This window comes from Mytilus californianus, unplaced genomic scaffold (genome assembly GCF_021869535.1).
Source record: "Mytilus californianus isolate M0D057914Y unplaced genomic scaffold, xbMytCali1.0.p SCAF_10, whole genome shotgun sequence".
In the NCBI taxonomy this organism is placed as follows: domain Eukaryota; kingdom Metazoa; phylum Mollusca; class Bivalvia; order Mytilida; family Mytilidae; genus Mytilus; species Mytilus californianus.
This window is the reverse complement of record NW_026262582.1, coordinates 46,718,530-46,742,128: the sequence shown is the minus strand read 5'-3', so window position 1 is coordinate 46,742,128 and position 23,599 is coordinate 46,718,530. Positions and strand designations below refer to the sequence as shown.

Genomic DNA, 23,599 nt, shown 5'->3' with positions numbered 1-23,599 from the left:
AAAGAAATAAAAACGTGCATGCTTTCACGATTCATATTTAAACTTTAAAATAAAAACAAATATATTCTTTTTTTCTTTTTTTGTTTGTTTGTTTGTTTGCTTTTATTTGTAGGGGGAGGGGAGGGTGCATGAAGTACGATATAAGAAGGTCAACCAATCATAATTAGTCTACAGTCAACGATCACTATCGAATTGGAACATACTTTAGACCATCAAATAAGATTCTAAATGCTTCAAACATAATATATCAAAACAAATTTTTGTCAAAATGCAATGTCTTAATCAACATTTTTCTTCAATTTACTTATTGTTAATAGCTTTGCATATATCGAATTATGTGGGTAATAACTGTTTATTCAATATAAAGTATTATGTCACATCTGTTACTAGTTTAATGTTGTCGAATTAGTTGTCAAACACTAGCCATGAGGTCTGTGTTAGCAGTGTTGATTCTGGCTTGCACAATTCAGGCAAACAATCATTACCAGAACAGAAAAAGTAAGGTAAGTGTATTACCTGATTGACTGATTTTTGCTAAAATCCTTATTAAGGAATGATTGTGATTTTTTTTTCGGTTTATAAAGAAATTATATCGAAATATGTGGTGTCCACTGAATAACGAGCGTAGGTTATTTCCAATAGACATAAAAAAAAATGTTACTTTAATTCGTAAAATATTATTCTTAATTCCATTTTTAATGAATAAATCATAAACAAACGTTGACGGCGTCACAATCACATGACAAAAAATAAGTATATGAGATCAGCCAATCAGAAGACGTGTTACATCCAAAATTTAATAAATAGCAAACATTTCTTGCATATTTTTTAATCTTTAAATATATTAAACTTTGGTAAAAAAAAAAAAAGTATCGAAAATAAGAAGCATTTTATGACAATTTCCAATCTTCTTATAAGGCCGTAAAGTCTACAAAATTGATTAAATCATATATTTATACAATAAAATTTACCAATAAGTGTCCGATTCTTTTCTAATCAAAACAGAAAGTCTATATAAAAAGCTAACGCACATCAAACAAATGGATAACAACTGTTATATTCCTGATCGACTTGGTACACGCATTTTCTTATGCATAACAAAGTGGATTAAACGTGGTTTTTACAGCTAGCTAACACTTTCATTTGTATGATAGTCGCATAAAATTCCATTATATTGACAAAAATGTGTGAACAAAACAAACAAAAATAATAGGTGAAAATGTAAAAAAATAGGGGTACAGCAGTCAACATTGTTATATACTCTAAATCACCACTCAGACGAACCCTATATGTTTTTTGTTTGTGGAGGTGTATCTTTAAGTATCTTTGTAAATTGAATGTTATGTGGACATTGTTTTACCTTTTTGCCTTTTTTAGCACGGTTTACAGGTTTGTCTTAAATTAAAGGTTTTTAATTATCCTCTTGGTATTAGCTTATTTACACACACACATTTGTAAAATAAATATCAAATTCCTCATGAAAAGTTTTTATTCATCTTACCAATAAATCTTCTCAATTGATATACAACTGATGTAGCAAACGATCTGACGCCTATAAGAGGATTATATTTTACATTTTTCGTAACGATAAATATTAAACTGCACTTTTAAAAATCCGTGTGCATGCCCATTTTCTTTTTAACTCATATTAAACGACTTCCTGGTGATTATAATGTTAAGAAAATAAACGAACTTATGTATGTCTATCTACTTTACTAAGTCATATTTCCACATTTGATATTTATTAAGAATCCGTATTGTATAATGGACAAAAATATGTTATGCATTGATTGTTGAACAAAAATTTTGCTTTTAATTAAGTTCCTGGTTTTTGTTCCGAACTATATAGATCATGGTCTTGATTTCATCAATCAAGCACATATAAAATAAGCAATAGGTTTTTTTGCGACTCTGTCTGTAGTCTTTGTAGTATTGCTATCATTAACTCTAATAATGTTAAGTATGGAAACAGCACCGTTTTCGCTGCTGATTCGTCCTCTGATCGGACGAAAGTGTCATCGCTGATTTTCAAAAATACATTTGTGTTATATTTTGTGATGTACAGAGGGTGACAGTTAATATATATATAAAACAAAACTATCTTATAACAACGGTACAATATATCTATTATCTATAAGTAGTTTTTACTACAACATTTTTGTGTACATTAGAAAATATTGATATCTGCAAAATTTTCGATTTTTATTTTAAACTATACTATAGTGGTTTACTTTTACAAATTGTGACTTGGATGGAGAGTTGTCTCATTGGCACTCATACCACATATTCTTATTTCTATAGACCACATCCATCCATACTGTGTGGTTTTAAAGAGCTTACATATTCAGACCAACCAAATATATATGCGCACACCAGATACATAACGATTGACTTGGTATAATTTACAGATAATACCTCACATCGTTAAGATATAAATATTCATATAAATATAACCATGAAATTATTGAAGGGCTTAATATTGTCACCAATGCAAAATAGCCGTTCATTGACATCGGAAGCTTTAACTAATGTATGTCTGTTTATGACGTCTTTACTGGTAAATCCTTGGCTAAATATCAGATTCAGTAAATCTACGATTGAAGCTGTATTAGCTCGAGTACTATAAACATATCTTCTATTAACATTAAGTTTTCAGTTACCACATTTATACAACTTTGTGTACAATTATATGCAAGTGCAATCTACATTTCTTTAACATAATCAAAAATCAATATTTCATTATTCATGGATGCAAAATATAACACTTGAAATAAAAGGTAACAGCAAATAATATTACTGTCAAAGGATATGTTACACATCATGCATTTTTGGTGACCGTCGGTTATACCCCCCAAAACGGTTTGGGTCTCTTAATGTATTTATACTTGTATAGTGACCATTGACAATTCTTCTATTTTATTTATTTTTTTTTAGTTCAGATCATGTGTTTCTTTAAAGTATTTTATGTAATCTTAATTTCAAAGGGAATTGAGAATCTGAGAAAATACCCTATATCCCTGTACAGGATAAATAACTCTATATATGTACATTCTTTGTGCGGTTCAATGTCGAATTCATAACAATATATGGCATGGTTACTACATACAGAAAATATTTTGGCGAAAAAGGGAAAGGGAAGACGATATTTTAATTGCAGTTCATTTTGTGGATCTGGATAAAATTCATGACTTCTTTAAAAGTAATTCGTGTCTTTTGTAATCATTTTCTGTGGTATTTGTTTTTTAATTATATGTTCGTTATCATGTTATGTGGTTAACAGAAAACCACTGCTTTGAAACAGTCCTAATAGTTCTTATTAAAAACTTAATACGATTGCTTTTGATTTCTGAACGGGATCGCTTTTTGTTTCAGACACCGTGGTGGAGACACAAACCACCATGCATACCAGTTACGAAAAGAATCATTGAAACAGACAAAGCTCCTATATTCAATTTACCTTTCAGGTAATGTATTACGAATAAATGGGGACCGGGTTATTTTTCTTTAGAGAGAAATGGAAACTCAATTCTACGATATAGAATATGCCACTTAAAAATAAACGAGAGGCGAAAGGTACCAAACGGAAGGTTAAATGATTTAAAATGGCAAACACTAGCTGAGAGACGTTTGAAAACCACACTTATTTTATTTTATAAAGTAATACATTTTGTACACTGTCTTGTAGCCATTCCATCGCAAGTTCTTGAGCAAGCAGACAGCAGAACAAGACAAAACCATACACAGACATACAGAAATACAGACATATCCAAACTGCCACGGACACATACAAAGGGTCAAACTTCCAAGGACAATCACACAATGAAAATTGCTACCTCAAAATACTATCAAAACCACCTCTAATGACAGCTTCAGAGATCACCTAACATCAGCTGTTTTCTCCAGCTTCAAATAAACAAATCCAAATCAAAACATGTACATAACAGTTATATTTTTAATCACAATCTGTATATACAAACACTTAAATTGTTATAAAATATTTTTATGAATTTGTATACAATTTCGTCAATCGCGCATGCGCAACAACATGTATTCTTCAGTATGGAAGCCTTGTTTACCCAAAAAGAAAGAAGATATATGTGCCTGTCTCAAGTCAAGTGCCTTTAATTCAGTTGTCGATGGTTGCTATTTTTCATACTGTTGATCATTATTATTCGTTTGATACCAATTTCCGTTGATTCCGTAGATAAAAGTTATCCACGAATTCAAATATTCAACGAATTACAAATATATGGAATTTAAGGAATGTATGCAGACTTTAGGAAACCACGAAATTCAATTCCAACAAAAATGCAAGTTTTCCTTACTAGGTAAAATTGGTACCCACGAAAATAACTTGTTTAAGCTTAATGGTTTGTCATAAATCAGGAAGTAATTATTTGGTCTAAATTGTTTCTCATTTTGTTTTAAATGACTAAACGGTATGTATTTAACTTATTGTTGAAGGCCTTACGGTGACCCATTATTCCTTCCATCCACGTCATTGACTCTGGTGCATAGCCATTGGCAATTATACCAGATCTCGTTATATGATATAAAAACTCTGATACACAATGCTCGTCAACTTCCTACTTGATCTGGTCTTTCAATGCTTTTGATTCGAACGACACCGGTGAGTCTTATGTAGACGACACGCGTGTCTAGTGTGACAATTTATAAGCTTTTGTTTGTTTTTTGTTTTTTTGTTTTTTTTTAAGAATAGTTTCAGGCAAGTAAAAAAGAAACACATAAATAACAGATAAACAACACATCTGAAATTGTCAGAAGAATCCTGAATCTATTTCAACAATACCAGTTTCCGAAGGAAGTTACGCATCTCGATCCATTAGCAATTTACCTTTTCACATATCGTGAAAAATAATATAATGCAAATTACATCATTTATAATACGTTAGCGATAGTCAATCTTCTAATTATCACTTCCACTCGCCTGATCGGAAGTTTGTATACCTGTGGGCCTGTAAGTTTGATCTTCACTAATTTATTTATTTTTAATGTTCTATGACATTCTTCTCCATTCCCTTTTCGTTCGACCATTTAATTTTTTATTATTTATATGTTTACAGACCATTATTCTCTATTTTGTTTTGAATTCCATTCATTTTTCTACTATTATATACTTAGTATTGCACCAAGTATTATTCATTCTGTCATTTTAATCTAGACCAACCTGCATTTTCAAACACAGAATTATTAATTACTTACAATATCACGTAATCATTGGTAATATAGCTTTAAAATGAAAGACAGAAACTTGAAAACTCGAAAACAGCGGTGACATTGCTATACTAAATTAATCAGCGAAGCGTAACAGAGACGTAGTTGCAATGGTTTCAGAATTTAAAACACATTGACATGTTAGTCTTAGTGGACCATCCTATAAGAGTATTTATAATCACCCATTGTCTGTGATCGCATATTTTCAGGTCTTCCAAAAATTTTAATTTTTCCACGGACGAATATCCATTTTGTAATGCTGATAAGAAAATACATCAAAGGTAATTTGAATATTTTTCTCGGTTTTTCGAAAATGTAATTAGATAAGGTGTTGTTGATATGAAAATACATATTAAATTGTTGATATTTGAAAATATTTACAGCTTCTCCTTATTACTTTTAACTTTTATTTTTAAGTCAAGCTGTGTTGGCGGGAAATACTCTATACCTGTCAGGACAATTGGGAATAGATCCTGTCACACTTAAACTGGTTCCTGGTGGCATAATTCCTGAAACGGAACAGGTAAGACGACTGCTTCCTCTTAAATCGAAATGAGAACAAATCGTAAAAAAAGATTTTAACATAACTATTGTTTCTTGTTATTGTAACTGAAACAAAATTAGGCAAACAATTCAAATGCAAAAATTCAACATGATTATTTTCATCTCCTTTCATTTACTAACTTTTCATAGCATTTTTAAATGCGGCATAATTAGTTGCATAATTTCTCTTCCATAGATATTTAAGAATGTTGGTGCTGTATTAGAGGCAGCTGGGGGTAGTATGAAGGATGGTGAGTTCATTCCTTGTAATAATAGTAATAATGATAATAATGATAATGATATAATATTTTCCAACTATTTGGATAGGTTTTATTATTAATGGTTTCTGCTTGCTTAACGTCCAATGATAAATATTTGAAAGAAAAAAAGGTTTGGTAGGACGAGACAAATTAAATTCATTTAATGAAATAGCCAGGTTTCTAATAGACATTTTTCTACTTTTGTTTCGTAGTTAAAGTACATTTCTACTGAAAGATTTAGCAAATAGAAATGCAAAAATGGAAAAGTCGATAGTACTAAGCGTATCATGTGCATGTTTTTCCTGTAATAACCAAATTATGCCTATTTATGAAATACCAGATTACTTCTACGTCATTTAGTCTCTGGTAAAAAAATTGTCTAATTCATTGGCAATTATAGCCATCTGCTTATATATATATATATATATATATAAAAGTCTAAATTGAAAACAACGTTCAAACCTATGATTGCGTTGGATAAAAACATGAATTTTTATACGTGTGCATGTAAAACAAATATCGTGGTAGAGGGGTCTAAATACAGCACAAACAACAATTTCCAAAATATATATATATATTATCAGCTTTTAATACTGAATTATTTTCTATGCACATTTAATTATTGAAATCTATTTAGGGTGAATTGCGTTCATTTATAAATGAATCATTAATAAACTTGATAAAAAAGTAAAATAACAAAAATGCCGAACGAAAAGTCCTTAATAATATTAATCAAATGGCAAAGTCATAAGGTCAAACACATCAAAAAAATGGAAAACAACTGTCATATTTCTGACTAGGTTCAAGCATTTAGTTGTGAATTGTACCTGGTTTGATAGCTAGCTGAACCTCTCACTTGTATGACAGTCATATGGAATTCCATTATTTTAACAACAATGTTTGCGCAAAAACAAATAGACATAATAAGTAAAATGTCAGAAATCGAGGTACAGCAGTCATCACCACTGTGTTATAATCTTTATCATTTTATAAACAAATAACTAGTTAAACAAAGAAAAACAAGATGGCATAACGACAATCCATAGACTAAGAACATAAGCAAAAATGAAAGACAAGAATATAAAACTGGCAAAAGCACACAAACACGATGGCGGAATGTATAAAAAAACTAGCCACGTCAAAAGTATATAACCAAAACGGACTAAATAATAGATGTTAAAAATAGACAAATAAAAAGAACATTATAACACGTCATTAAGATGATAAAGAACGACAGTACCTTGAATTTAAACATCAAGATCACCATGTATTATGTGTGATGTTCACACGGAATATATATCAACAAGGTCTTCCGATGAATTTATTAGAATAGGACGAGATGTTCTTTGACATACCCTCTGGTTCATCATCTTTCTGGTCAGACACGTGTGACGTTTGATGAAGTCTGAGTAGAAGCTGCAAGGTCTTAAATAGCGAATGAGTTTGGAAAAGTCTATCCAATATCATATATGATATACATCTGGTATTGAAACAAAATGCCAAACAACGATTATATACATAAATTAGAACCGTATTTTGTTATGTTTCAGTTGTCAAAGTAACTGCTTTTTTGACTGATCTAACAGAGTATTCGAGCTTTAATGCAGTCTATATGAAATGTGAGTGTACACTTTATATTATGAATGAACTCATTTATTAACCTGAATAACTCAGCATCGTCTGTGTACTATCGTTTCGCGTTAATTGAGTGGTCGTAGTAAGGAGACTGGATTATTCGAGTTACTCGTTAATCAATTTTGAATATACCAACCAAGAGGAAACAATCCGCTAAACAAAACCACATAACCTAAAATATAGTAATATTACAAGCAGTGTGTGAATTTAAACTTGTTCCATTTAATATCGAAAATATGTGGACATCATTTGTCCAACATCCAATTAATTCAAAATCCAATCAACCTTAGCCCTTACGGTGCGACGGCTTTATATTAGTATGATATACCATCATAAGACATTTAATCAAGAGGATAGAAAACACTTAAGTTGAATCGTAACAAATAAGCTGCGTTTTAATAGCATACTATAATTAAAAAGACATCAAGAGTCTCAATGATCAAAATAAGTATTTGTCAAACTGCTATGTATCCAATGAAACTATTTCTGTAAAGCATGTGGTTCAAATATCTTGAATGTTTTTTACATTTTTGTCAACAGTTCAAAGAAAATTGTCATTTTATTTTTGAAAATTAAACAAGCCACATGTATTTTAGCCCCACTTAATTATGGAACCCAAATACTCTGACAATGATTGATATTTGTGATATAAAATTTCCTTTTTAACGTATGTAATAAAATGATTGATCAACTAGTAGTAGTAGGACCTCATCAAACAGTTAAAACGTAGAGATACATAGATACACTACATGGATTATGTCATACTGTTTGAGCATATTCAAAATGGTTCTTCCGACACATGAAATACAAGGAGATGAGTGTTTAATGTCCAGTGGCTATGAAATAATGAGTAACATAGTCGTTGAACAAAGGATTAAAGTAGCATTTGTTCGTAAAGACCAGTAAAAAAAAAGATACGATAAAAGTAGTCTACAAAGTATAAATAACATATGAAGAAGGATTTAGTAGCTGAACCACATATAAAATATTGTAGTAGGATTTAATAACAGCACAACCCCATATAAGATTGTAGCTTGTACAAAAACAACAACAAAGCTAGCCAGAAGTCTAAACAAAGTCGTGAATAAATTTAATAAACATGATATCCCATCAACTATTGGCATTCCTCAGCAATTATCTAGGCCAAAGTAACATTTCGATATAACTAAAGACACCCAATGACTTTGAAAATGAAAATGCGATGTAGCAGAGTAAACATCATCAAAGCTTTTTGAGCGCTAACTCTCCTCTTTTTTGTATATTGACCTGTTCATTGTCCAGAATGAGTTGTAGTAGTGATTTTTTTAAAGAGTTTTTCTTATGTATGTATTTTATAATATTGCATAATTTTCAGTTTTCCCAAGGAAATTTCCTGCTAGATCATCTTGCCAAGTAGTAGCAATATCACAAGTAAGTGATTTTATCTTAATATTTGAGGTATTGAAGTAATTGGTAGGTAGATTTCCGACTTATAAGCGGAAGTGTGCTCCTCGTAACCACTATGGCTGATAAGTAGATTTTTTTTTAAAACGACGTCCTTTACTTGTTAACTGCATATCTTAGTTCATTTTAAATTCTCAAGGGTTCGCGTTTCTATCAATCATTGTCTTCGGAATGCCGTACATTAACGTCACAAAACATGATCCATAAACTACAAAATTCATTTGGTAATTTATCAAACATGTCATAAACTTGCTGTTTCAGAATCTAATGCATTCTGGACAATATTCTCAAAAGTAAATACCAACACGTCGGTATGGTTAAAAACGTCATACGCAATGGAAAGTCAACCAATGATAGACGCTATTTTTTTTAGAACGAACAATTAAATTGTCCAAAGCCATTTAAATTCTTAACCGGTCAATGGTCAAATATGTTTGAATCGTACATGTCATATATTTTTGATGTTCTCTGTACATTCCCTTATACTGTCATAATAATAATTAGATACATGTACAATGTATAGGCGTCAATTGCAACATGCGCCTGGTTAAACACAGATAGCTGATACTTATAACTTATTTATACAATCATATTGTCCTGAATGAAGAATTGATTTATGTGTATCTATACTTTATGGATTGACAGCGTCTTAGGCTTATATAATTATAACTTCCAATCTGTTTTGGAAGAAAGTATTATTTCACACAAGTGTCTACTATTGATGGGCGTCCCTGTTTTGCTTAATTGTGTTCAACTCGAAGTTTTTTGTACAGTTGTTTTTATTTTTTGTCTTTGTGTTATGATCTTTAAATATGATTTCTTTTTTCAGAAGATTTGATTTACGTTTCAAAATGCTGGTCATAATATTTTAGCATTTATATGTCTTTGCAATAGTATTATGTACACAAAGGAAAAAAGGCATACAATATATATAATTGTATCATTTGTTCTGAATTTCTACCGGTATACGTATTATCATTACATGATTACAGCATATTATAAATAAGAACAAGTTGTCTCAATTTATATTTTGAGCAGGTCTTGGTTAATTTTTTAATGTATTCAATGTAACCAATAACTTAAAAGTTTGTTCAATGTTTTTCAGGGTGCTCAGTTAGAGATTGACGTTATAGCTGTTATTGATAAGTGCTGATTGCGACGACGAGTTGTGACAGCGAGACACAACTAAACTTCAAGAATGCTATAAATACAAGTTTTAATAAATGTTGAATCATGGCATAAACTATAGATTATGATGATGATGATGATGATGATATGATGATGATGATGATGATGATGATGATGATGATGATGATGATGATGATGATGATGATGATGATGATGATGATGATGATGATGATGATGATGATTATTGATATGGACCCTGATTTGTACAAAACCGGCACCCTGAGCCAAATTGTTAAAGTATGACATAACAAGATAATAGTCTGTAGGAACACACGGTATTCTTCCGGTACATATTATCCTTACCCCGAGACAACCAGTCTTTTCTCTTACTGCTAAATACCTTGTTGTAGCAGAGAAACCACAAATATGTTTTTTAAGTGGTTGCTATTATCGGGCTGGAGATCTAAACCACTTCCTCCTACACTCGTGGCAATCGTGCTACTATGATCATGGCAGTTATATACTAAAGATGTTGTTTGATATGATATCTGTCAGTTTTAGCTTTCTTTTTTGGTTGGCTGATCTCGTATTCATACAGATTTTAGATTCATCTAGAGTGAACAAAATATTGAATGACCGTAATAAGCTATGTCGACTTCCTGCAGGTGTCTCATTGGTTCAATGTAAATTACTTATATTGTTATGATAAACGTTTACTAGCAAAACAAAGACTGTACACGGAGCGGAGCGATCTCCTGTTAATGTTAACTTTAAGTTTGATATGTTTTTTTATTTATATAACTACATGGCCTGATTTAAGCTTTACGCATTAAACAAAAAACAAGTATAGCAAACGAGACAAACTGCAACTATTGGAGACCTTTAGGGAATGATCTCTTATATCAATATTTTGATATTGAAACATTATTTGAATAAAAGCTCAATGAAACTTAACCCACACGAAGCATGTGGACCGGACAATATAAACGATATAGTACTAAAAGAATTGAAAGCGCAAGTGTCACCAATACTTTCATTAATATTCAGAAAGACATTAGAGTCAGGTGAAACACTGAAAAACTAGAAACATGCCAACGTTGCTACCGCATTTAAAAATGGGAAAAACATATAAACTTGTAAAATTATAGACCCATATCATTAACATGTATATGTTGTAAGATCATGTAATACATCATCACAAGTACCATAATGTCATAATTAGAAAACAATGACATCTTATATAATCTACAACAGGGTTTCAGAAAAAAACATCTTATGAATCACACTTAATTGACCTCATCCAAGAACTGTCATCTTGTAATAATAGTAAAATTCAAACTGACCTCATCAATATGGATTTTGCTAAAGCGTTTGAAAAAGTTCTTCACCAACGATTACTTTACAAACTTATGTATTATAGTATAAAAAAAATACATGACTACATTATCTACTGCCATAACACCAGTAGTGTTACAAATATGATGAACAACTTATAACTACCTACATTAGCCGAACCCCGCCTTAAACCACCTCTTATTATATTTTATAAAGTCCATGGCCCTATTGCCAAACCATCTGAAATTTAAATACCAACAGACAGTAGAACTAGACAAAACCACCCTAATACTTATAGACATACGTACCACATAGGAAACATATAAATGGTCATTTTTTCCACACACCATCATTCAATGAAACATGCTACCAATGGACACAGTACAGCCAACTTCAGTTGATAGCTTCAGAGCACACCTTACACAAGGTGTTCTTTGTCAACAGATTTAACCCAGATGCTTAATTTTGTAAATAATGTTAATTCTAATCACTTTTGTTTTTTTTGTATTATACATTTGTAATATAGTTTTCTTTGGCAATTACAAGAAAACTAAATTTTGGTAAATGCCACACATGTGCAACGACAACTAATCTTAAGTATCCTGAAATTTTGTTGTAAAGCTGAAGAAGAAGAAGAAATCTATTATAATATAAACGAACACGAACTTTAACTGAAGATAAGTGTACAATAGTTTGATACCTTATCAAAATGCACATAGTTTGAATAAAAAAGATGATATCATCCTAATGGTTCTGAAACACGATATGTTGAAAGCATACTAGTATATATGGTAAGATATATATACATTTAATTTGTGTTGAAAGATATCGACAGAATTACATACTAGATTTATTGAAACATAATTTTAATCTCAACAGAGGTACATTTTTTGGAATTGTAGTTATTGTTTAACAAAATGCAAATCAGAATAATCGTCAAAAATAATTTGAAATTACATTTACTAAACTAAACAATTGGGTGTGCAAATTATACTATGATGAAGGTAAATCCAGAAAGCTCTTCGGACGCATGACATTTATAGCGTGTTGCTTTCATCCTTTTAATAATATGTCTTTTATATGCTATATGATAAGGACATCTACTAGTATCTAGTATATTAGATTAATTCACTCGTACTCCATAATGAAGGATCTCGATATGGAGGATCTAGAAGGGGTTTACAGAATATCATTTAATGGTCCAAATGATTAAGAAAAGAAACATGATAATGAGGGGCTAAAATATAAAGATAGAAAATTATGAATACAAAAAATAAAGGTCTCAAAGGAATACAGAAATGAATTATTTTCTTTTCAAACCTTTATAATGTATATTGTTCAACAAAAATATAGACGAAATAAACCTCTGATATTATCAAACTGTAGCATGAATATTTGCGATATGAAACATTCGCGTAAGAATAGTAGAGTTGATTTACCTATTAAAGTAGACACAATCGTGCATCAAAAGTATGTTATACTGGACAGGAATAAATTAGATGGGACAAACAGTTGGCATAATCACAAAGGATTAAGCTAATACAGTTTCATAACCCGATATAAAACCAAGATGTACCTGAACAGATGGTACACATAGGCATACATGTTTAAGAGCGCACAATGACAGTGAACTGATTATCTACAAGTTTGGAAATAATTTTGCATTGGTAATGATAATAACCTTTTCAATGCCTTCATTGTTTTATCTGAATCTTTACATCTGAAAGATACGGGATTTCCCGTCCCTAAATTAGACCACGTTTATTGTTCTGTAATCATCATGTGAAATACAGCATAGATTAATGCATTATAGTTATATATTTCCGATGGTTTTTCAAACGAGATTGTGTTTCTCAGCTAAAATATCATCACAGGGCGATAGCCCTGAGAGATGAAATGTGCCGAAAAACATCATCCAGTTTGAAAGACCATTAATAATACGATGATCGCTATTTGGCTCATGATGTCAACGATGTTTACATCTCTTTTATCTCAAGCAAGTAACATGATATGAAAACTTATTACAAATAGTGATCGAAGGAAAAATACACAAGTAGCGATAATAGTTTGTTTTAAACATCGACACATTAAGTAACACTTTTCTATTGTAGTAAAAAGAATTCACCAAGAATACATTACTTGTACCATTGTAATAAGATAGCTTTTTTTCAGTTATTTGTATTTAAAACTACAGCTTGCTGTACATCACAAAATATTAAACACACGTTTATTTGAACATAAATTAGAGAACAGACCGGGCGAAAACGTCCGCGCTGCTGTAACCTTAGTTAAGCATCATTAAGATTAAAGGTAAGCAAATCAGTATCATACCATACGTCGGAAAAAAATGAAATAATCATCGATCTACTTCGTACTTTTTTCCACGTGGTCGATTGTTCAACAAGATCACAATCGATAAACTTCGGAACAAAAAAAACTGAAAAATAATTAGCAGCAAAAGTTTTCATTCAATGAAATATTTTTTTTTCAATTATATGTTCGTCAAGAAAATGAAACGTGCACGTTGAACTTAATTTAGTATTTATAGAAAAAAGAAGACGTGATATGAGCGCCATCGAGACTACTCTCCATCCATGTAACAATGTATAAAAAGTAAACAATTATAGGTCAGAGTACGGCCTTCAACACGGAACCTTGGCTCACAGCGAACAGCAAGCTATAAAAGGCCCCAAAATAACCAGTATGAAACAATTCAAAACAGGAAAACCAATGGTGTAATCTATATATAAAAAACGAGAAACGAGAAACACTTATGAACGACATCAATAAACAACAAACACTGAACAACAGGTTCCAGACTTAGGACAGGTGCAAACAAATGCAGCAGGTTTAATCGATTTAACAGGCTCCATCCTTCGCCCTAACCTAAAATAGTGTTGTAACATTACAACAAAGAAATACACACTATAAAATATCTATTGAAATGGCTTAACACACTCAAAAAGATATATTAACAAAAACAAGTAAATATACAATGAACGAATAAATGTGTTCTACAACATGATATGAATACAATAATAAATAAAAGGAGGAGAGGTAAAACAATGCCAAAAAGACAACTATAACCTTGGACAAAATGGCGTAAAAAATAACGTACACTGGTTAATTTAAACATAATAATTTTGTTGTTACGAGATTGGAAATATTTTTTTTACAAAATAAATAAATTTGTTGTTCATAGTACGAGAACAGAAGTGAACATTTATTGTCATACTGAATACTTATTATAGGTAGTACATACTAAAAATAGTGAGGCGAGATATAAAACAAAATAGGTAAACAACAATGCATTACAAATTGAGTCAACTGGTCAAATCAACACGAAAGTTCAATTTAATAGCACTTGCAGTTGCTGAAAACTGGTTAAAAGCCAAAAACAATTAATAATAAAAATCATGCATCAGAGACTAAAATCAACTAATACACATCCCAGGGATTTAGGTTTTAACGTCATGAACAGTCAAAGAAGACATGACTTATGCAATGCCAAAATAAAAGTATCAGGCAGTAGGATAGTTAAGATTTAACCTTATAATAGATATGTATAATGTTGTTTATAGATAAAGCAATCTCCATATGGAAAATTAAATGAACGTGGATGTGTATTTATGCATTACAAAAAACCATTCAAAAAGAATACAAATTTAGTTATGTCTGAATTTGTTGATGACAAATCGATATGTTTTGTCAATGTACACAACCGTCAAAGAACTTATTACAACATTCATGAGATAACCTTTACTTATAAGTTTGTTTAAAGGTTCGATCAGTTTAGACGGAGCACATAGTGATTTCCTTGCTTTTAGTACAATATTACCGTAAAATTTAGGATAATATGCATACTTAATTGAAATATTTTTAACAGTATAATCTCCATAAACTGTTTTATTATGATTTGAAATTAACATCAAAACACGAAAAAAAATTATTGAAAGAGCAGTTTAACAATTCTTGTTACTGCTAAAAATGTCAAATATAATAAACTAACATTATTCGCATTACTGGCAGCAGAACTCATTTATTGCTAAATCAATTGTATTTTCAACTGGTTCGGGGAATATTCGATTCACTATGGGCTGAATAAATTTGAATAATAATAACTTGGTCTATTAAAAACTTAGAATATATAACTTTGCACAGGACAGGATAGAAATGAATATAAGACTTACGGGCGTCATCACGATTTGTTTGATCGTTGTGGAATATCTGTTTCACAAATGATAGCGGATATGTTCCTAATGTCGTAACTACAATCCCGTTCGCTTTTCCCGTATGTGACCTACCGAATTAGACTTATTACCGGGTTTGTACTAACAATATCAACACAATGGGTGCCACATGTGGAGCAGGATCTGCTCACCCTTCCGGAGCACCTGAGATCACCCTCAGTTTTTGGTGGGGTACGTGTTGCTCAGTATTTAGTTTTTTATTTTTTGTTGTTTATACTATTGTTTGTCTGTTGGATGTTTTTTTTTTTTTTTAACCACGGCATTGTCAGTTTATTTTCGACTTATGAGTTTGAATGTCCCTCTGGTATCTTTCGCCTTTCTTAGGTAAGCATGCATAACAACAGATTAAAATAAATGGTCAATCCGGAGAAAATTATCCTGGCCTATTTCTTCCAGACAATCAAATGGTCATTCCTTAGATGAATTACAAAAGAAAAATCATGTACAATGTGAAATTCAAAGAACAAATGTTTCAACTGGTTCGGGGAATATTCGATTCACTATGGGCTTAATAAATTTGAATCATAATAACTTGGTCTATTAAAAACTTTATAACAATCAATACCAAGAGGGCCATTAAAATGCACAAGTTAAATAAAAACCGACAAAGCCTTAAAAAAACGAAGTTAGACAACGGTCCACAGAAAATTTAATTCTAACAGAGAAGTCATGACTGTGTGAACTGCACTACCAACAGCAAAGTAACTATGTTTTGTCTTGGCAACCTTTGTTTCAATAATGAACAATTAAAATGTGTTATTTCTTTTTTCTAAGTAGAGGTGCTTAGCGAAAAAGTAAACAAAAATCAGTCATAATCAACGACTTGTAAATTAGAAGCTTAATTGTAGAGTTTGTGGAATCATTAGGTGATTTGAAACTGGCATATATTTTGTTTTAAATGTTATGCTTTCTGATCCATTCTGATAAATAAACAGTTTGTAACATTTCCAATATGAGTTTAGATTCGACATTTTACACAGAATTTTTAACAAGTAACAATCAAACAATCAATCACTGTATTACAGATTCTAAATGCACTTACCATTCTTCGTCTAGTCAGGTATGAATTGTATGCCTGAAAACCACAAACGAGAATCACAACTACTAGAACAGACCTCATTGCTTAAGTTTAATAACTAGTTTGACAACTTAAAACTTTAAAGACATCAATTCTATGATCAAGGTAATGTGGAAGTTAGAAAAAAAAATGGAAGTGAGAAAAGTTAATGTGGAAGTGCGAAAAATTAACATGGAAGCGAGAAAACTTAACATGGAAGTGAGAAAAGTTATTGTGGAAGTGAGAAGAGGTAACTTGAAGAATGTCAGAATGGAAAGGAGACGTTTTAATTACCAAATGTCGATATCGGTGGTTCATATAATGTCAGGTATGAAGTTGAAATTGAAAATGTGAAGTCTGAAGTCTGAAGTAAAAATGTCTACTTGGTAGTATAAATGGTCACTTGGAACTGATAAATGTCAACTTAAAAGTGAGAAATAATAGGTTGGATGTTCCAACGATGTATTTATAAATCTACATATAGATACTGGCAGTCTTAATTATAACTGAGAAAGTGTAACTGAAAACAAGTAAATGTCAAGTTCGAACCGAGCAATGTCATCTTGGAAATAAGAATTGTCAGTTGGAACTAGAAATGTATGTTGACACTGAGAAATATTAATTTGTAGCTGACAAAATATCAACACTAAAGCTAATGATTTTCGTGCATGTTCCAAGACAATAAGAAGTAGTAGATTTGGAAACGATAATAAGTGAGCAATGATTATTCTAAACATGTTGTATGTTAAATGCGTTACTACTTGTATGAAGAATATTTAGCTGTGGTCGATGGACTATGGATACTAGTTAAGTTTATCTTACCATATAAACAAAGATGTGCATTAAAATCTCAAATGGTACAAATTCTACTGTGCCAAATGTCAATTACAATAATTACCGTCTCTTCAATTTTGCTCGAAACCACACTATTGAAATAAGAGGCCAAGATACAAATTGTTTATACAACGAAAAAAATAAAATATAGCCAGCCACGGTCAATGAATACACTTTACATTAGGGAGATACATTCCTTAACTTACAATTATGTCCTAAGATCTAAAACATCAAGTTCCAATAAACACCCGTAATATCTTGTAAATAGAGAAGTACTTAGCTACAGGCCTAGTGATACTTTGAGGAACTAGCCGTCTATCGTCCTTCGAAGAGCTATCAACCAACTGAAAGTAATAAATCTGACGATTTAAATGTTACTGCCACAGATGCGCATTTCAACAGTAAACTATATACGAATAAGTTCAAATTATAAAGGTATATTCAAACTCGCACAAGAGCCGTACAAGAGGGAGATACCTTCCTTAATCTAAAATGATTTATTAAAATTGATGACAGCAAGTTTCAATAAACAATACCTGTATGTTCATTCCAAGAAAGAAGTACTGAGCTAATGATATCTCTGGGGACATACCTAACAATGCATGTTTGATCTAAATGTAGTTCTAAATAAGACAATAACTTCAATTTACGTTATTGATATAGGATCCACATCACATGAAAGACAATCAGATGTCTAATTATCAGCATGTGGTTTGCATCAATGGGCAGCTGTTTACACGCTGTGACAAGATATGAATCACTAGAGTCTAAAAAACGTTGGGGATTTTTGTAAGTACTTTTACATTGACTGTAAAAGATCTGCCAACAACACCAAGTTTACGTTACTACCAAGCATATGATAGATATTTCAAAAAAATACCACTAACCCGATTCCCGACTTATGTGTTTACACAGGGACATGTGCATAATCTATTTATTAACGTGATTCCTTATTTGTTAAATTGACCAATGGTTAAAAAACGATAGAATGACTGTCTTTGTATCAAAACAAGCAAATCCATTATAAACATTGCAAACATCTTACGCTCAGGTATTTCAAATCCAATCTTTAATGGTAATATGCTGTACAAAGCACACAATTGTCGTCATTCACCTCAAAAGCTAACCAAACCTTTACACAGACTTATTAAGAAGGAATATAGTTACGATACTGTTGTCAGGTCATTAAAGATGGCATATTTTGGAATTAATATTGATTTACTCATAAGGTCTTTGCATCGGAAATAACACATTTATTCTGAAACCAGTTGTTAGCATGGTACGGGTTATGTTCTTCTCATATATATTTTTATGGTATGATACTAAACCCCTAACAGGAAGGATTGAGCATGATTTTCTTATGATGAAGACATAATCTTTCAATCAGTTTAATTGATATCTGGGGCTGGGATGTCAGTAACTGCTAGAACTCCTTTGGTAATTTATTTATCACTGTTATTTTGCTTAGTTTCTTCTGCTACCTTTGCTGACATCGGACTCGGATTTCTTCTAAACTGAGTTTTACTGTGCGTATTGCTGTGTTTGTTTATTCTACATTGGCTAGATGTATAGGGGGAGGGTTGAGATCTCACGAAATATGTTTAACCCCGCCGCATTGTTGCGGCTGTCCTAAGTCAGGAGACTCTGGACTTTGTTAGCATTGTATGTTTTTTTCTTTTATTTAAGTTCATTCATATGTTTCGGAGTTTAGTGTGACGTCCATTTTCTTTGATCTAGTGACATTTGTGTTAAGGGGCCAGCTGAAGCCCGTGGTGTTGAAGACACGCTGGTGGTCTTGTGCTGTTTTCTGCTTTTTGGTCGGATTGTTGTCTCTTTGACACATTCTCAATTTCCAATCTCAATTTTATTACCATGTCAAAGGTCAAAATTCCTGAAAACAAGCTTAGAGTTCTTAGACTCTTGAAATGTTTAGTTACTAATAGAAAATGAAAAACAGACATAAACATAAACCTTAACTTTAATTTCTGTACCATGAAAATATAATCAGGTGGTCATTTGCAAACAAATATTAAAACTAGAAATATCATGCTCAGAAGGGCTACTTGCGAAAATACCAATTGATGAAAGGTATAGATTTCTGAACTGTTAGGCGAAGAAGATTTCGTCTCAAGACTGATAGTTCTCTCATTTGTCTATAAGGCCTTCACTTACCCATTTTATGAAATCAACGTTGGACTTGAAAATGGATAAAACGATTGATGTTTTGTTGTCAAAAGTCTGTTTATTATAGAATTAAGATATTATTGATAATTCTGCTTCTTCGATTAATTTACCGTTGTACAAGTAAAATGTTTCATCCGCTTTAACTAAGAATCAGTTGTCACAGTCGCAAAGAATATTCAATCCTCTTGAATTATTAGTTAGTTGTCACACTCGCAAAAAATATGAAACGAACATTTCACGTTTTTTTAACATGTGTGATAACATAATTTAACGTGAAATGTGTAAGCCCGTTTGAAACTTGTATATGTCACCCTCTACGTACTCTTATATGAAATAATGCTTATCTGAACTATTGCTGGTACATTTTTGTTGTTGATTTTAATCATGTATAATAGTTTTACTGCATGTATATGTTCATTTATTTAAGTTTTTTTGCATACTTTTGTAGAAAACAAATACTTTAGAAGGTAAGTTATGATTTTGTTATTTTCAATTATATCGGTATACGTGTATGTAAAGAAGACAATATTTTAAAAAACGCAGACAGAAATAAATTCACTCCATCGCATTGTATAAATTTATCGAATCTCGATGCAATGTTTTTTCATTATTTTTAACAAATAGATAAAAGTAACTTTGTGGATGAAAATATATTATCATATTTATATAATTTTGAAAGAAAAAAATCTCTGGTGTAAAATGTAGGTCGCAAATATTAAACTTTTCTTGTTCTTTTATGATTATTTCACTTCTTTTTCATAAATTTGTATTTTTATATCAAGTTCAATTTAATTATTTGTAAAGTTGATGTGTTTGAAGATACAAGTCGATTTTATACCAGTATTTATATTTTTTTGTTAAGGTGAAACTACTGCGAAAACATATCCGTGTACAAGTGTTATAATTGCAATAAATATGTATGGAATGTCCCAGAGAACATAATGCTCAATATATACGCGATATTACAATACAATGTACAGTAGGTTCATTTATATACACAGAAAACCAATTTTTTGTTGGCGATGGATTGGATATTACCGTAATTGATATGTCAGGAACTATAAAAAAAGATGTATTGAACTTAGTCATGTTAGTTTAATACCATATAATATGTGTTACGATGTTGATTCACAACGTATTTACTACATCAATAGAGCCTAGAGTAAGCTGATCTGTATTGACTGAGATGGTAACTTTGAATTCACATTCGATAATTCGAACTGGACAAATCCAAAAAGTCTTTCCATAGATAACGAAGGAGATGTACTCGTGTTATATACGAAAAGAGATGATGATACGGCTTTTGTTATCAAGGTAGATTCCAATGGCAAGTCAAATGACGTTGTAATATCAAATATGCAATTTCCAACGTTTGACCAGGACTCTTTTATTTGTTTCCATCGTTTAACAAATTCAGTAGTTATTAGAGTACATAAAACAATTTACATCTTTAAGAAGGAATCAATATATTATGTATAACAATATGTTCTTCTGTCCAATAACTCTTCTTATGAACCATTTTGTTGGAAGGACTATTATATGTTCAAGTCGGAACATTTTACTCTGAATGCAAGTTGCTGGAATTTCCTTTACTTTCATTTAAAAAAGAACATGTATATAATTGTAATCAATCAATTGGTTTTCATTTTTCATACTTTCTAAAATGATGAATCCTAAGTGTCACGTGATAATACTTTACGTGCAATGAATGTTACATATATATTCTATACTTTACCAACTTTTCTTGAAAAAATTCCAAAGTATAAATTCGTCTTTAACTTAGTAGACTGTATGTTTGCGCTTTTAAACTTTTTGTTTACCTTCTTATTATATCAATCAATCTTTTAATTTAATGGCAGTCCTCCTTTACATATAAGTATAGGTTTAATGTTACGTCCATATGTGTATGTTTTTTTTTTGGCGTTATTTTGTCTAAGGTTATGGTTGTCTTTCTGATATTTTTTTTACATCTAACCCCCTTGTTTCATTGATATTGTATGTACATTGTGTCATAGATCAAATTTATTTGTTCAGTGTATGTCACTTGTTTTTGTTAATATGTCTTTTGATTGAGTTAAGCCATTTCAATTGATATTTTATAGTGTGTCTTTCTATGTTGTGATGTTACACTATTGTTTCAGGTTGGGTGAAGGTTGGCGCCTATCAAAACAATTAAACCCACTGCATTTGTTTGCACCTGTCCTAAGTCGGGAACCTGATGTTCAATGGTTGTCGTTTGTTGATGTGGTTCATAAGTGTTTCCCGTTTCTCGTTTTTTTATAGATTAGACCGTTGGTTTTCCTGTTTGAATGGTTTTACACTAGTCATTTTTGAGGCCCTTTATAGTTTGCTGTTCGGTGTGAGCAATGGCTCCGTGTAAAAGGCCGTACTTCGATCTATAATGTTTTACTTTTACATATTGTGACTTGTCTCATTGGCACTCATACCACATCTTCTTATATCTATGTGTTTGATGTCTGGTTACTTTGAATGAATTGATTTACATTGAGTATTTGAAATTGAACTTTTTATTTTGGTAAATATTCCTATTTCATTCAAAATAAAACTTTGAACAATTCGGGATCTTCGTGTAAAGTTGTAATACTTTAAACTTTTAATCATTTATAAATACGATGTCATGTAAAGCGGATTGTGCGGTTAATGTGAATTTAAGAATATATTAGTTGTATGTCTATGAACCTGTAACCAACGACACAAACAAAACGAAAAGGTTGATGGATTGGTTTATGAGTTCATTTATTAAATAAACGAAAGAATAAATGAATGAATACATTAACGAATGAATGAATGAACGGTTGATTGATTGATTACTTGGTTGATAAATGCGTGCTTAAAGTCTAGCTATTGGCAAACAGTTCACGCATATCTAGGACACATTATAAAAGAGTGTATTAGGTCACTAAGCAAATAAGGTCCTCGACCAGGATGAAGTGTGAGAATTATGACTACCGCTGGAATATATAAGTATGTAGGATATGAAATCGAAGTTATGGGTTGCTAGTTAAAATATGAACTCATCAGAGAGTTAAGTATGTATGCTTCAACTTCTAGAGAGCCTGTCACTTTTGACATCATGCACACTCAAATCGGACTCTCCATTTTAGCTTGGGTTTTATAGAAACCTTAAATATCTAAAAAAAAAAAAGGTTTAACGGAACACCGTGTCTCTCATGTGTCGACTATAAAGTAAAATTAGTATCCGTAAGTTTAGAATTGATTTGATACTGCAGACATTATCTCTAAATCATACACAAGCGTCTGACAGAGTTCATCGAATTCTATGAAGTTTTGATGTTTTTTGAAACGTTACCATAATTTCCTTACCGCAAAGTAGTCAAACCAACAATTTAATTCTTCTTAACGTCTAGAAAACTGGTTTCAAACGGGAAAGCATATACTAATTTTTACGGAGACGTTGTGTACCAAACCCAGAAATTTAGATACATATCGGGTAAACTTAATGATCCTGTAAATAAACTTATTCTGAAAGGTAACCATTTCAACACTGCAATTAAATCTTTGAATAATGTTTTATTGGTATACATATTGGTTTTGTAATCAGGGGATTAAAATCAAAGTTAATATTGTTTTTATATACATATGCACATTAATGACTCTACACTCTGTCGATATCTGTATATTGGCTTTGCACAAGGTCATGGTTTTTTCTGAGT

At 31.3% G+C, this 23,599-nt stretch overlaps 1 protein-coding gene across 1 annotated transcript; it reads left to right on the top strand.

The window, feature by feature from the left end:
* Window positions 1–401: 401 nt before the first annotated feature.
* LOC127718265 (2-iminobutanoate/2-iminopropanoate deaminase-like) lies at window positions 402–10,346 on the top strand. The gene is made up of 7 exons (XM_052224269.1): window positions 402–503; window positions 3,373–3,464; window positions 5,653–5,758; window positions 5,975–6,029; window positions 7,589–7,657; window positions 9,028–9,083; window positions 10,222–10,346. The coding sequence occupies exons 1-7, from the start codon at window positions 426–428 to the stop codon at window positions 10,267–10,269; spliced, it is 504 nt and encodes a 167-aa protein (XP_052080229.1). The 5' UTR covers window positions 402–425; the 3' UTR covers window positions 10,270–10,346.
* The last annotated feature ends 13,253 nt before the right edge of the window (window positions 10,347–23,599 follow it).